This window comes from Malania oleifera, chromosome 2 (assembly GCF_029873635.1).
Source record: "Malania oleifera isolate guangnan ecotype guangnan chromosome 2, ASM2987363v1, whole genome shotgun sequence".
Classification (NCBI taxonomy): domain Eukaryota; kingdom Viridiplantae; phylum Streptophyta; class Magnoliopsida; order Santalales; family Ximeniaceae; genus Malania; species Malania oleifera.
This window is the reverse complement of record NC_080418.1, coordinates 145,514,473-145,531,522: the sequence shown is the minus strand read 5'-3', so window position 1 is coordinate 145,531,522 and position 17,050 is coordinate 145,514,473. Positions and strand designations below refer to the sequence as shown.

Below are 17,050 nucleotides of genomic sequence, written 5' to 3'. Positions count from 1 at the left end.
AGAGTAAGTGTAGTTTGGAGTCTTTCAAACATACTTAGGTATAAGGTAGCTTTCTCATGTTGTTGTAGTCAAGCACTTTCCAACAAGTTAAGAAATTAATTTTGTTGAGCGCAAAGCATATTGGTTGACTAATTGGTCCAATGTGAAGAAGCTAATTAGCGTGAAAGCTGCTCCGATTAGGTTGCATTTATTTATTTATTTATAGAGGCATATCGAATGTATTTAGGGCTTTCCTCTCGCATGATTGCACATTTTATTGGTGTGCATGATACACATTTTATTAGCGTGAGAAATGGATTTTGGCCATAATATTAATTTAATCAAGATCTTCATTATTCATATTTAAACAAATTTTAGGAAGTATTTCATTTTTTTACTCCTTTTAAATTCTCCTAAATGCTATTGAATATGCCTTCTTTAAGTTCAATGTTTCCTTAAGTTCATTCTAGTGCTACTTTCTTCAATTAATCTTTTCTCCTCGATCATATAGAGACATTATTTATTTTGTTCCTTTTTTATTATTATCATCAAAATTTTCTTCATTTCTTGGATCTATTCCTCCCCATGATATGAAATAGGAAATAAGTTTTAGTTTCCAATTCTAGTGGTGATAATTCTTAAGAACCTTCTCACTTAGCTTCTTTTGCAATGTACAAATAAGTTGAGAAAGAAACAAGTTCTTTGAATACACTAATTGTAATGCTTCAATGTTGCATGCATGTCACTGCTTTACTAAGGGTGACATGCATTAAGGTGCATAAATGGAGTTTTCTAGGACATACTAGGTCGATCTATTTATGTCTCATCCTTGTCTCTTAATTAAAAAGATTAGGATATCATCCTGTAAAGGGCATCTTTCTAAAATCTCTATTGTATAAGAGCATTTCAACCTTGATTGGCCTAAAAGTAATACATTTAGACAACCATATTCCCTTTGATTTCTCACTCGATCTCCTTTAACCTAGTAATCTAGAAAACACTTCTTTCCTATGTAGAGTATGCCTTTGTAAGGACGCATAAGGTAGGCCTTAAACTTTCTTTTTCCTCAATAGTAAGGGATGTTTTTGGTTTTACATGCACAACCTAGACCCAACTCAACTTACATGTAATGGCTAATTTATCCTTCTAGGCTTTCTATACCTTAACATGGAGGTTACTTTCTACCTAAAGTTTGGAAGCTCCTACTATTGTGCTTGGAAGCATAAGAGCACTCTATTTTGAAGAATCCTAACTACATCAAGGGATAGGGGAAAAAGAAGTAATTTTATTTTAACTAGAATAAGGAGTCAGGGTTAAGCCCAAATAGGATAACCTTGAAGCCCATTCCCAAACCTTCATCTTACCACAATAGACAAGGGCATTCTTAATGACATTTGTGATGTTAAGCCACATTTTTTTTTTCTCCTCTAACAATGTGTTAGTTCTATTCAAGTTTCATGGTTTGTCTCTTGTATGATTATCATGAGACAATAACAACTAAGTTGTTTGATGCTTGACCCTTGCTGTTAGCAAAGACATGGAATTTATCGAATAACAAGGACTCAAAAAGTCTTCCTTATCAAACACTTATCCCAAAGAAAGGGAGCTCTAGCAAGACCTTTAAGAATCCTATATCAATAAAGGCTTAATTTAGGGTGACCACAACCATCTAAATTGCTATATGAATATATATACCATTGAGAGTTAGATATTCCCATTCATTCATCCTAAAATCAAGGGATTTCTTGATTTTTGTGATATTCCAATTCATTCATCAAGGGATTGACTAATTCATGTGATATTCCTATTCATTTATTTTAGATCCTAAAATCAAGGGATTGACTAATTCATGTAGAATCTAGCCAATCTCACCTTTTTTTTTTGTTAATTTAACAGTAATTATCCAACTTATTAGCAACAACCAAGGGATTGACTGATTCATGTAGAATCTAGTCAATCCCACCTTTTTGTTGGTATTTTCATTCTACAACCACAAATGTTTGTATCATTGCTTTAAAATAATAGGGTAGACAGTTAAAGAATTTATACAATTTGTTATGGTATCAAAGCAAGTTGATTACTCTCTAAGTAGAAAATTGAAGCCATGATATGCTTAGTTAGATTTTCATAAGTAGGTTGATTTAGAAAACCATATGGTGAAAGTTATGACAATCACCAAAGGGCATCGAGCATGACCAAGAAGCTACCACGGTAACAGCCTGCTATTTAACTTGGGGTTTTTTATTTTTATTTTATACTATAACATTTATAATGCTCTGATACCAAACTGAATTAAACCCAAATATCAACCTAAGCAGCGAGAAGCGGAAATCAAATAAACATAATCATATATAATTATATGCAATACCAGAGTGCTAAAATATTTCCCAAAATATCCTCAACTGGATAGGGTTATACAAAAATACTCCCAAAATACTCACCCTATTGTCAGGGCAATACTGAAGCCCTTCTATCTGCGAGCCTGATCTGCTCGCCTACCTGGATCACCTGAAAAATGTTAAAGTAATGGGATGACCTAACGCTTAATAAGACGAAATATGTTATTGCTAGTGTGTGGAAAATGAGTTACAATACTATGAAAATCTATTGCTATATAATCATGTATCACTGAATCTATAAATACAATACCAGTAATATAAACCATCACCTTGTCCCTGTTGCTTAACACTTCTAATATATATAAGTATATTTTCTGTCTTTGTAAATCTGCATATACATAATAATAACTAAAAACTTCCCTATGGATAACTGTGTGTCATGATTTAACCCCTTATGACAGGGTTGTGCAGCCCGTAGACGGGATCTATCTTGGCTGGCCGACCAGGATAAACCACTATACTCCATCAATCTGATCCGCCCTCCTCAACCCATATCAGATGGGGAGCCTATCCACTTGTGGGCTCTATACGATCGACCTTTATACCACGTATTATCTGAATAGGTGGTTGCACTCTATATTGTATGTAGCTATGGTACTGTGCTTTATAAACTGTAATGGTCCAACAGGGTCTGATACTATATAATACATTTCTGTATATAACTATCTGTTTTACCATAATTTTGTAATAACTGTATCGACGATGACGTTGTGATAAACTGTATCTGTATCAACTGTATTTCTGAAAAGAACTGTAAAACTGTATGTCATGGTACTGTAAACTGTATAATCATGGTATTCTGTAATTGCTATAAAACATATCCACTGTCTGTATATTCTCTAAAACATATCTCTAAAAAATGTTATAAAACATGTTTCTGTACTATATTCATATTCTCAAGCCACACAGTAATTTAAAACATATTATTCATAATTGATAAACTGTATAAAGTTCAACTATGAATATTAATCTGGTAAAAATATACATTTCATACTGAAAATCATATTAAAACTGCCTAGCATAACATAGTTCCCTTACCTGATTTCTGCTAAAATCTCCCTACTATAACGGGTCTTACACCCACAGGGTTCTCCACTCAATACCCTGAAAATCATAAATTTCAGAATAAAATATTACTATTTCTACATCTACAGGATTTCCTACAACTGTTGGAAAGTCAAATTTTCCTTAAAAGACCTTACCCTAAATTTGGGATGAAATCCAATTTCGTCCCACCGACGATCCGCTCCAGCAAACTTGGAGAGAACTTCCCCAGGAGCATTGTGGTGGCCTCAGATTGTCGATCCGGTGGCTAACAGGGCCGAAATCTAAGAAAAATGGGAGAGGAACCGTAGAGAGAGGAGAGAGAGAGAGAGTCTTCGCTGAAACTTCTGCGTAAAAACTGAGTTTAAGCACTATTTATATTGCGGGATTCGTCGACGAGCCACGTCACCTCATCGACGAGTCCTGTAGAAAGTTCATCAACGAACCTGCACCCTCGTCGACGAATTTCAGAATTCCCAAAAATCCTCTCTCGGTATCTTCTTGTTGATGAGACAGGACCTCGTCGACGAGATCCTGAAGAACCCTCGTCGACAAAACCCCTGTGTTCATTGAAAAGGCTTGGAAAATTTCTTGGGTTATTTCTTCCAAAGTGCAACATCGCGTTCGTCGACGAAGTCGCCTGCCTCCTTTTATTACGGATTCCATTTCCCTCCCTCTTTATTATTTATATACCATTATTCTTCGAGTCGTTACAACCACACTACTATCTGAGTAGCTCCGATAGGCTACCAACTAGTCACACACCTATTGAAAAGGATGAACTATCCAACTTGGAGAAGAGCGGTAACCAGTGCCTTGATGTCTAAGCACAAGATGGTGTACGTCGATGGAAGACTTCCAAAACCCCTATATGGTGATCCAGAAGAAAAATATTGGATCATCTGCAATTCAATGAAAACCCCTATATGGTGATCTAGAAGAAAAATATTGGATCATCTGCAATTCGATGGTAATATCTTGGATCATGAACTCCTTGAATGAAGAGTTGCACAATAGCATAGTTTACCATGACACAAGATGTGGTATATGGAAAGAGTTTTAAGAGCAATTATCACAAGGAAGTGGCCCTAGGATTCAAGAGATTAAGCATGTATAGAAAATATGCACCAAAGAGATATGACTATCTCAACACATTGTGCTTGTGGACACCCTAATTTTTACCAGGTCATCTTAACTATGAAGCAAGTTCCCTATTGGTCATAATTCCCAAACAGTTTAATTCATAATCTGAAGGTTGAGGTTGTTCATCATTTAAGTCTTTATTGACCGTTCCTAAGTTGATAGGGTTACATATGATTTACGGTTACATATGATTTACTTGCCTAGTCATGTTCATAAGTGTCCTAACCGGTTATTTCAAAATCATATCATGGAAATTTAAGTGAGGTTAGGAATTTTTAAAATCATTTGTGTTGTTAAAATTGGTTGATTTATTGAACATTTTCAGAATTTTTAATTCATGGTTGTTTCATACATGAGTAAGGGTTGGCATGCATAATGAATGGAGGCATTTTATTATGTGGGCATGTGCCCAAGTCATGCGGCACAAAGAAATACAAGAAAATACAAGGAAATACTAAAATACAGGGAAATATTGTACAATGCATACAGAGGAAATATAGGGGAAATAAAAATCAAATCAAAATCTTCAATTATGCCTGCTGGAATATTCTGAAGCATCCTCGGGGGTCTTGTCACTAAATTGGAAAGAAAAATAAGAAAGTCAGAACTGTTAAAAAAAATCAAAGGAAATTAAATATGTGTGTAGAAGATTACCTTGGTTACGGGTCAGTATTGAAACAAATTCTTAAGAGATATTGCAAAAATTTGAAATGTACCCTCCTCAGACTTGCTGCTAGAATCTCCCTTAATTGGAGAATCAGCCCAATCGCGAGAATTTGGGAACAAATCGCTATTGGAAGGAAAGCTAGCAATCGATTGTTGCTAGGAAGGAAAGAAGAAAGAAAAAGATTGACTTAACCTTTCCTAAGCTAAACTAGGACCAACCCTATAAATAGGGAGTCTCGCACAGAACAAAAAACCCAAACAATTGAGCAAAGGACAGAAGGAGGGCATGCTGAGAACAAAGAAGAAAAACAAAAGCCGAAAGAAAGAAGTTCCTGAAGAGCTTTTCAAAGTAGCAACAATCCTATAAGGCTCTCGAAGGTTGGGGCCATCCTCTCAAGAGGCACACCCACTGGTGCCTGACTACCCAATCAGAAGAAGGCACTCCTTAGTGCATACATTCAGAACTCAGAAACCATCCCCCCAGAAGGACGCCCTAGACTGATACTTATAAACTCACAAACAGGATAAGAAGACTAGAAGAGAGGAAGATCAAAGGTAAACTAAAGGCTTTTCTTTCCTGTTTTACAATATGATATGTTGAACAGTGTATGAGACTCTGAATGCAGGAATTCAAACCCAAATTTTGGGTTCAAACTCCACTGAACCCAGCACTGACTGAACCCTGAACCAAACCCCTCTGAACCTAGCACTGACTAAACCCCGAACCAAACCCTACTGGAACCAATACTGACTGAACCTCACTGAACCCAGCACTAAAGTGAATCCCGGCCTAGCTCCTTATCTAACTGAATCCCAACCAAGTCCCACTGAACCCAAGACTGAACCGAACCCCAACCAAGTTCCCTTGAATCAGCGCTAAACTAAACCTCCAAAAACTCACCTATTTTAAGCTAGCCCCAGATCCTTTTAAACTAAATTGAGCCCACAAATGTTTTAAAATCCTGAGCCCACTCCATTTTAAACAACCAAAGCCCATTTTTTTAAAAAATAAACCAAGCCCATTTGTTTTTTAAAAGAACACTCTAACTTTTTTAAAACCAAAGCCCATTTACTTTAAAAAAACCCAGGCCCACAAGACATTTTTAAACCCAAGCCCACTGACTTTTTTTTAAAAAAAACCCAAAGCCCATTTATTTTAAAAGAACCCAAGCCCACAAAACATTTTCAAACCTAAGCCCACAAAACATTTTAACCCAAACCCAACACGTGTCATGTGGGTTTAGTTTAGCGCTGATTCAGGGGAATTTGGTTGGGGTTCGGTTCAGTCCTGGGTTCAGTGGGACTTGGTTGGGATTCAGTTCAATAAGGAGCTAGGCCGGGATTCACTTTAGTGCTGGGTTCAGTGAGGTTCAGTCAGTATTGGTTCCAGTAGGGTTTGGTTCGGGGTTTAGTCAGTGCTAGGTTCAGAGGGGTTTGGTTCAGGGTTCAGTCAGTGCTGGGTTCAGTGGAGTTTGAACCCAAAATTTGGGTTTGAATTCCTGCATTCAGAGTCTCATACACTGTTCAACATATCATATTGTAAAACAGGAAAGAAAAGCCTTTAGTTTACCTTTGATCTTCCTCTCTTCTAGTCTTCTTATCCTGTTTGTGAGTTTATAAGTATCAGTCTAGGGCGTCCTTCTGGGGGGATGGTTTCTGAGTTCTGAATGTATGCACTAAGGAGTGCCTTCTTCTGATTGGGTAGTCAGGCACCAGTGGGTGTGCCTCTTGAGAGGATGGCCTCAACCTTCGAGAGCCTTATAGGATTGTTGCTACTTTGAAAAGCTCTTCAGGAACTTCTTTCTTTCGGCTTTTGTTTTTCTTCTTTGCTCTCAGCATGCCCTCCTTCTATCCTTTGCTCAATTGTTTGGGTTTTTTGTTCTGTGCGAGACTCCCTATTTATAGGGTTGGTCCTAGTTTAGCTTAGGCAAGGTTAAGTCAATCTTTTTCTTTCTCCTTTTTGAACCCCTCGAGGCATATCGGAACCGACATGACCCATGGGTTGACTCGTGCGAGTCAACCTAGCAGCAACTCAATGAGTTAGGGTTCAGACGAGTCAACTCGTCCCTGAACCCTAACCCTCAAACCTTTGAAACTCTAGACTCGAACCAGCACTCAACTCATATGCAACGACGAAGCGCACACACAATCACATGATTACAATGGTAACATAGCAAGAACAAACAAAAATCAAAGAAAAGGGAGGGGGTGATACTTATCTTTGGCACCTTCAGAAATCAAGTAGACCCCCACTAGGTTTCAGATCAAACTTCCTTTTTGGAATAATCTTGGGTGTTTCAAATTGAGGCTTCAGTTTAACAGGGAGAGAGGAGCAATAAATGCGGGAGTTAGAGTTCCTGATTTTCGAAAGAACAGAGAATTTCAGAGAGGTACAAAAAGAATATATGAAACCCCAGGGTTTCAGATCTTTCGAGATGTAAACTGTAATGCCCTGATCCTAACTTATGGCCCAGATGTTACTGTAGTGACGTCTGTGTACCTGATATACTTCTCAATAGATATATATACGCAGCGAAAAACATAAACATCCATCAAACTATTACTAGAGTCTCACGTGCCTGATAGATACATACAACTATTCCAACGTCCATATACAATATTGTATGATACTCGACGCATCCTCGAGCTTTACAACATTTTACAAGTTCTAAAAACCTATAACATATCTTACAAAATCGAGCTCATGGAGACGCTCACTCAAAAATAGATCGCTACCCTACTCCAGTCCTTACTAATCTCAACCTTGATAAGGACCTGAAAAGACAATTTGTATGATAAGGTGAGACACCTCTCAATAAGGGACGATTAAGCTAATAACAATGTGTGGTCAGCACGCTTTAAGTGTTTAAAAAAAACATAAACATATATAATCATCGTTTCCATAATTGTAAAATACATATCCCATTTTCATCATATGAACAACCACATAGTATATAACAATCATTATATAATTGTACAGCTATGCAGGATAGGACACGCCCTCAAACTCAATACCATGTATAAATCCCCACAATCGAGGTTGACCGCCCCTACTGTCTCAATACAGTCCAGGTACACGATCAAGAGGCAAACTCACACTAAAACCGCCCTTGTTGTCTCAATACAGCCTGGGTTCATATAGATCAAAAGTATGGTGCCCTTATTGGCAACGAATTCATGCCTACACTATTAATCCCTAGGGTTCCTAAAGCATATCGTGCAATTTAAGCAATTTAAACACTCATTTGAATTAATTTCACAAAACACATCATTATGCAAAATTCGGCCCGTAGCCGTCAAATAAACTTCCTACATTTTCACAATAGTTCCAGTATTTCACAACATCAATACCTGCCACACAGTTTTCCACATTTGAAAACAACCTGAAAGTAAATATAAACAATTAATATCACAGTACGAGTTCTAAACAACGAAAACAACACTTCCAACAAGTGAAAAGGTCCATAATGACAAGTACAATATTCTAAAAATATAACATTTGAATTTGATAGGTTGGTTTTAAAAATAAAGTCGGTTTACCGAACCGAGGCTCGAAAACCCTAAAATCGCCATAACTCGATATCTAAAAGTTATTTCAACATTTCAATCGATTCATATTGTATAAATCACTGCATTAACACATCCCCCTTACTTGCGTGTGAATCGGAGTTCGAAACGACCCGGAACTCAAGCCCTAGCTTTCCAAACCTCGAACCTAAATGGTTCAAAACAACGACACGAAAACCCCAAAACCTAATACTTGAAGAACAACACTTCAATATAATTTTGTATACTACAGATCTACCAAACCAAAAGCAAAAACTGACCCTTACCTCGATTTTTGAGAAAAACTCAGAAATCTCCGAAATGAAATTATGATCTGTAGAAGGTGTAGAGATTACTTCCTTGATCCACGTAGCGACATCAGATCGTCGATTCTGGCAACACATGGTCCAAAAATATTAAAGAGAGAGAGACAAAGAGAGAGAGAGAGAGAATGAGAGTTTATAAAGAAAAACCTAACTTAGCCTTTAAGTAATCAAAATAAATATCTCCTCCAAGATATTTATATATAAATATTTCAAAATATGTACTTTCAAAATATCTTCTCCAAAATATCTCTTTATTTATTTATTTATTATACATTTTTTTAATCGGGTTACTACAATCTCCCCTCCTTATAAAATTTCATCCTCAAAATTTGCTAACTATTCCTATCACATCGTCTGAACTCTAACTGCTCTGTCTCTAAGAAGATCTGGCGGCTACCCACCTAGCAGCCCCGTCCCAAATTTATTACCTTCCTTCACTTATGGGGGAGGAATACCATGGTTGCATACAGTAGTCTCGGAAGCTCACATTACATATACAAACTCTCCCAGAGACAATCCACATACCCTTACCATAAGCAAAAAGGGATACACTCACATATCTACATTACTTGTCTAACTCTGAACATCTCTGAATAGTTGAGGAAACTTTTGATGTATCTCAGCCTCTGATTCCCAACAAGCCTCCTTAATCACATGGTTACGCCATAACACCTTTACCAATGGTATCTCCTTGGTATGCAGCTTCCGTACCTTCTGATCCAAAATCTGAACCGGTACCTCACCATAAGCTAGCGCTTCATTGATCTCTAAGGACTCATAACTGATCACATGCAATGGATCTGGTATGTACTTCCTCAGAACCGACACGTGAAACACATTATGCACCCAAGATAAGGTCAGGGGTAAGGCTACTCGATAAGCAACTGGACCTATCCTCTCCAGGATCTCGAACGACCCAATGTACCGAGGACTCAACTTGCCCTTCCTTCTGAACCTTATCACTCCTTTCATAGGAGCAACCCTAAAAAATACCACATCTCCGATATCAAATTTCAGTTCCCGTTGGCAAGTATCAACATAACTCTTCTACTGATCTTGAGCTGATCTAATCCTTTCTTTGATAAGCTCGACCTTCGCAAAGGCCTGTTGAACCAACTCAGATTCCAAGATTTGCCGCTCACCTACCTCATCCCAGTACAATAGAGTTCGGAACTGATGACCATACAAGGCCTCATATGGTGCCATCTCAATACTGGCCTGCTAGGTGTTGTTATAGGCAAATTCTACAAGCGGTAGATACCGGATCCAACTGTTACCGAAATCCAACACGCATGCCCGTAGTATATCCTCCAAAATATGAATCGTCCTTTCTGACTGCCCAACAGTCTTAAGGTGAAACGCTATGCTGAATGTGAGTTGTGACCCCAAGGCATCCTGCAACCCCTTCCAGAACTGAGACGTGAAACGTGGGTCTCGATCTGAAATGATAGACACTGAGACGCCATGGAGTCGTACTACCTCTTGTACGTACAACTCTATCAGCCTATTCATAGAATAACTGACTCTAATTGGAATGAAGTGTGCCATCTTTGTCAGCTGATCCACCACCACCTAGATAGCATTCTATCCATGCACCGCTGAAGGAAACCCCAAAACAAAATCCATCAAGATGTGTTCCCACTTCCACTTGGGATTGTCAAGCGGCTTAGTGGTTCTGCTGGTCTCTGATGCTCAGCCTTCACCTATTGACATGTCAGGCATTGCCCAACAAATCCGGCCACTTCCCTCTTCATATTACTCCACCAGAACCATTCTCATAGATCTCTATACATTTTCGTACTCCCTGGATGAACAGTATAGAGAGAGCGATGAGCCTCCTCCAGAATTATCCTCTTTATCTCTGTGTCGTCTGGTACACATAGCCAGGTCTGGAATCAAAGAAATCCTCATAGACATTAAAGCCTAAAGGTGGTTTGCTCTGCAGTTTCTCCACAATCTTTACGAACTCCGCGTCGTTCAACTGAGCAGCTTTGATTCATTCTCGTAAGGTCGGCTAAACCACCAACCCGGCAACAAAGACCTGGGGATCCCCTTCCACCAGCTCTACCCTCAATCTCTTTAGATCCATCCTAATCTGATGTTGCCCCACAACTACTGAAATCAACGCCTCCACTAACTTCTGACTCAGCACATCAACTACCGCATTAGCTTTTTCGGGGTGATAGCTAATGGTACAGTCGTAGTCTTTGATCAATTCGAGCCATCTGCGCTCCCTCATATTCAACTCCTTCTAGGTAAAGAAGTATTTGAGACTCTTATGATTGGTAAAGATCTCGCACTTCTTACTATACAGATAGTGCCGCCAGATCTTTAAAGCAAACACAACTGCTGCCAGCTCCAAATCATGCGTAAGGTAATTTTTCTCGTACTCCTTGAGCTGACGAGAAGCATAGGCAACCACTTTACCCTGTTACATTAAAACACAACCTAGTCCCTTCAGGGACGCGTCATTGTAGATCACGAAGCCACCATCCCCTAACGGAATGGTCAACACTGGAGCTGTGACCAAGCGCCGCTTCAACTCTTGGAAACTCTACTCGCAGTCTCTAGTCCACGCAAACCTACTACCCTTCCTAGTAAGCTGCGTTAAAGGGATCGACAGCTTAGAAAAACCATCAACGAACCGACAATAATACCCGGCCAGACCTAAGAAACTACGAACCTCATGCACGTTCCTGGGTCTCGCCCAGTCAACTATCGCCTCAACTTTACCCGAGTTAACTGAAATCCCCTCTTTGGACACCACGTGCCCTGGAAATGCAACCTACTCAAGCCAGAATTCGCATTTATTGAATTTAACAAATAATTCCTTCTCTTTAAGTACCTAAAGGACTGCTATAAGATGAGCATTATGCTCTGTTGGACTCTTCGAATACACCAAGATGTCATCAATGAACACTACCACGAATTTATCTAGGTACTCGTGGAACACCCTGTTCATCAAGTCAATGAATGCTATAGGAGCATTCGTCAAACCAAACGGCATAACCAAAAACTCGTAATGGCAATACCAAGTTTGGAAAGTAGTCTTCGATACATCCTCTACTTTCACCTTCAGCTAGTGATACGCGAACCATAGATCGATCTTCGAAAAGACCTGAGTGCCCTGTAAGTGGTCAAACAAGTCAACAATCCTAGGCAACGAATATCTATTCGTCACGGTCACCTTATTGATCTCCCAGTAATCGATGCACGTCCTCATTGACCCGTCCTTCTTTTTCACAAACAACACAGGCGCACCCTAGGGTGACATGCTCGACTTGACGAACCTCTTGTCCAAAAGTTCCTACAACTGCTCCTTTAGCTCTTTCAACTCAGTTGGAGCCATCCTGTAAGGTGTCTTGGAGATTAGTGCCGTCCTTGGTGCTAACTCAATAGCAAACTCTACTTCCCTGTCTAGAGGCAACCCTGGAAAGTCTTCAGGAAAGACATCGGAGAAGTCCCTTATCACCGGTATATCCTCTAACTTCAATCTCTCCTTAGGTGACTCTTTCACACTCACCAGGTATCGCTGACAACCCTCTAGAAGTAGTTGTCTCACCTACATCACCGAGAGGATTCGTGGTGCAGAACGCACACACGACCCAAGAAATAGAAATTCCTGCTCTCCGGGAGGCCTAAACACTACTTCCTTCCTACGACAGTCAATGCTTGTAATACTGGATGCTAGCCAATCCATCCCTAGGATTACATCAAACCCATGCATATCAAACACGATTAGACTGGCAAGCAGCCTCCTCCCCTGAATCTCTATCGGGTAATCCCTGACCGCTCTACTACATACCACTACTAACCTTGATGGCGTATCCACACCTAACTCGACCTCTAACGGTTGAGCCTCCACTCCACACCGTTTAACAAATTCTCGAGATATAAAAGAGTGGGTTGCACCCAAATAAAAAAGAACTACAACGTTATATGATAAGCTGTAAATGGTACCTATCACCACATTGTCGGCATTCTCGGCATTGCCCGACGTCATTGAGTACACCCTAGCTTGAGCGGTGCCTCCTTGGTGACCACCTCGAGGTGCCTGGTTACCGCCTTGGTTCTGAGCCTGTGCTAAAGGAAGAGTCACTGTCGCCCGACAGTCTCGTATCAGATGCCCTGACTCCCCGCTCATGTAGTAGCCCATGAATTGAAACTTGCACTCACCCCAATGACGCATCTTGCACTTGGGACACATTGGCTTCTCTAAACTCCCCTGGGAAGCCTGAGATCCCAACTGCTATTGCTGTTGGCCCGAAGGACCATCGAACTTCTTCTAATAACTCTTTCCAGAGCCTAACTACGAATTCTGGGGAAGAAGCCTCTTCTTCTGATTTGCCTCTCTCACCCCCTCCTGGATGCTAGCTTCAGCCGCCATGGCTCAATCCACAAGCTTCAAAAAGCCCTGGACCATCAACGCTGCCACCTACTCGCGTATAGCATGCTTCAGGCCCCTCTCAAACATACGGGCGTTCTTCGGCTCATCTGAAATCATGTGAGGCACAAACTGAGATAACTCCATGAACCTAGCCGCGTACTGCTGCATCGACATCGATCCCTGAGTCAAATGGAGGAACTCCTTAGACTTTGCCTCACGAGTGGTGATGAGGAAGTATCATGCGAAGAACACCTCCTTGAAGCAACACCAGGTAGTCGACACGTACCCTGGGCACTGCTCCTCAACTAGCCTAGTTGATTGCCACCATCTTTTAGCCCCCCCGCCAGCTTAAGGGCGGCGTATTTAACCTTTTGTTCCTTTGTGCACTCAGACACCTCTAGTAGATCCTCCATCTCTTGTAACCAATCCTCCACTACAATCAGGTTCGGCCCTCTTGAAAGTGCAGGCGGATTCGTTCTGGAGAATTGCTGGTACGTGCGGCCTCTATCTGACACCATTTGATCCTGCTCCCTAGAACCCCTCCTGGGCTCCTTCCTAGACTACCTCGCTATATCGTGGAGGAACACAGGAGCCTTAGTCTCATCCTCATTGGAGGCATCCAAGTGATTATCGCCTCCTGCGATAATCCCCTTCCCTCTGGGTTCTATCCTGTACATAGGTAAAAGCCGACTTAATCATTCCACATGTAACACAATAAATGCAAATATGGAACCAGAAGATTAATCAACACGTATTCGAGACACCGACATCCCATACACACTAGACTGTCTAACCTCTCATCTTGAAATCCGAGTTAAGTCTCTTAACCTAGAAATGGAACCATCGATGGATTTACCATGGTTTTCCTGAAATCATCATTCCTGGAAAAACACTGAAGACCGTCGAAGGAAGTTCTGCTTCCGAGCCTCCAGACTAAAACCCGACTAACTCTCTAACTCTATCTCATTACAGCCAATACTTTGGTAATTTACTCACTAACCATCAAAGTCTGCAGAACCTAGCAAACCTAGGCTCTAATACCACCTATAACGCCCCGGTCCCAACTTACGGCCCGGGTGTTATTGTAGTGACGTCTGTGTACCTGATATACTTCTCAACAGATATATATATATATACGTAGCATAAAACATAAACATCCATCAAACCATTACCAGGGTTCTAACTACCTAATAGATACAAACAACTATTTCAATATCCATATATAATATTGTATGATACTTGACGCATCCTCGAGTCTTACAATATTTTAAAGGTTTTGAAAACCTATAACATATTCTACAAAATCGAGCTCATGGAGACGCTCACTCAAAAACAAATCGTTACCCTACCCCAGTCTTTCCTAATCTTAACCTCGATAAGGACCTGAAAAGACAGTTTGTATGATAGGGTGAAACACCTATCAGTAAGGGACAATTAAGCCAAACACAGTGTGTGGCTAGCATACTTTAAGTGTTTAACAAAAACATAAACATATATAATCATCGTTTCCATAATTGTAAAATATGTAGCCCATTTTCATCATATGAACAACCCCATAGTATAACAACAATTACATAAATGTAAAGATATGCACGATAGGACACGCCCTCAAACTCTATACCATGTATAAATCCCCATAATCGGGGTTGACCACCCCTACTGTCTTATTACATCCCAAGTTCATATAGATCAAAAGAATAGTGCCCTCATTGGCAAGAGATCCGTGCCTACACTATCAGTCCCTAGGGTTCCTAAAGCATATCATACAATTTAAGCAATTTAAACACTCTTTTGAAATCATTTATAAAAAACATCATTACGTGAAATTCGACCCGTAGTTGTCAAATAAACTTTCTGCATTTTCACAACAGTTCCAGTATTTCACAACATCAATACCTGCTACACAATTTTCCACATTCGAAAACAACCCGAAAGTAAATATAAACAATTAATATCACAATACGGGTTTTAAACAACGAAAACAACATTTCCAACTAGTGAAAAGTTCCAGAATGACGAGTATAATTTTCTAAAAATATAACATTTGAATTTGACCGGTTGGTTTTGAAAATAAAGCTAGTTTACCAAATAGAGGCCTGGAAACCCTAAAACAACCGTAACTCGATATCTAAAAGTTATTTCAACATTTCAATCGATTCATTTTGTATAAATCACTGCATTAACATAACCCCCTTACGTGCATGTGAATCGGAGTCCGAAATGACCTAGAACTCGAGCCCTAGCTTTCCGAACCCCGAACCTAAACAGTTCAAAACAATGACACGAAAATCTCGAAACCTAATACTCGAAGAACAACACTTCAGTATAATCTCATATACTATAGATCTACCAGACCAAAAGCAAAAATCAGCCCTTACCTCGATTTTCGAGAAAAATTCGAAAATCTCCGAAATGAAATTCTGATCTATAGAACCTGTAGAGATTCCTTCCCTGATCCACATAGCGACGTTGGATCCTCGATTCTGGGAATACACAGTCCGGAAATCTTAGAGAGAGAGAGAGAGAGAGAGAGAGAGAGAGAGAGAGAGAGAGAGAGAGAGAGAGAGAGAGAGAGAGAGAGAGAGAATGAGAGTTTATAAAGAAAAACCTAACTTAGCCTTTAAGTAATCAAAATAAATATCTCCTCCAAGATATTTATATATAAATATCTCAAAATATCCCCTTTCAAAATATCTTCTCCAAAATATCACCTCCAAAATATCTCCTTATTTATTTATTTATTTGTTATACATTTTTTTTAAAATCAGGTTACTACACAAACAAAGAGTGAGAGAGGGTGTGAAGGGAAGAACAGAGGGTTTTCTTTTGAGAATCGTTAGGGATTTAGGAGATTCGAGAGGAACAAAAGAGATTTGAAACCCCAGGGTTTTATATCGTTCGAGAAGGAAATGAGTGAGAAGAGAGAGCTTTAGAGAGAGAGAGGAGAGAGCTTCTGAGAGAAGAGAGAGAGAGAGAGGTAGATCAATCAAAAAATGGCAAAAAATGTAAAATTTTGTCTTTTATATGTTCTGCTCTAAAGCCTCTGATGGGTGACACGTGGCTCCACGACCTCTATAATGCCCCAGAAAATTATATGCATGGAAGGGTAAAATATATATATATATTAATTATTAATTAATTAATTAAATATTATTAAACTGAATTAATTAAATAAATAACATAATAAGGTATATACATATATATATATATATACCTATAAGGATAAACGTAATGTTATAACTATTATATATATATATATATATATATATATAAGAGTAAGGGAAGTATCCTATTTAGTCTTAATTCAATTTCACATTCCAAACAGAATGCCCCCCTGTGAAATTCTTATTCTCTCTCAGAACCGCCTCTCTCTTTCCTCCACCTTCCCTCTCTCTCTCTCTCTCTCCACGATTTCCTCGGCCAAACGTGCGCCAATCGAAGAACGAAAAATACCCCTGAGTTCCATTCTCTGCCACTGACATTTTAATCAAAGTGGATTTGAGCTAATATTGATTGTTGTCTGAAAAAAGTGATATTCAGACCACCAGGCAAGCAAGAAT

The 17,050-nt window shown here is 39.5% G+C and overlaps 1 protein-coding gene across 1 annotated transcript; it reads right to left on the bottom strand.

Annotated features, from left to right (window-relative positions):
* Positions 1 to 9,676: 9,676 nt before the first annotated feature.
* On the bottom strand, positions 9,677 to 10,075 carry LOC131148444 (uncharacterized). Its single transcript, XM_058098143.1, has one exon. The coding sequence runs from the start codon at positions 10,073 to 10,075 to the stop codon at positions 9,677 to 9,679; it is 399 nt and encodes a 132-aa protein (XP_057954126.1).
* Positions 10,076 to 17,050: the final 6,975 nt, after the last annotated feature.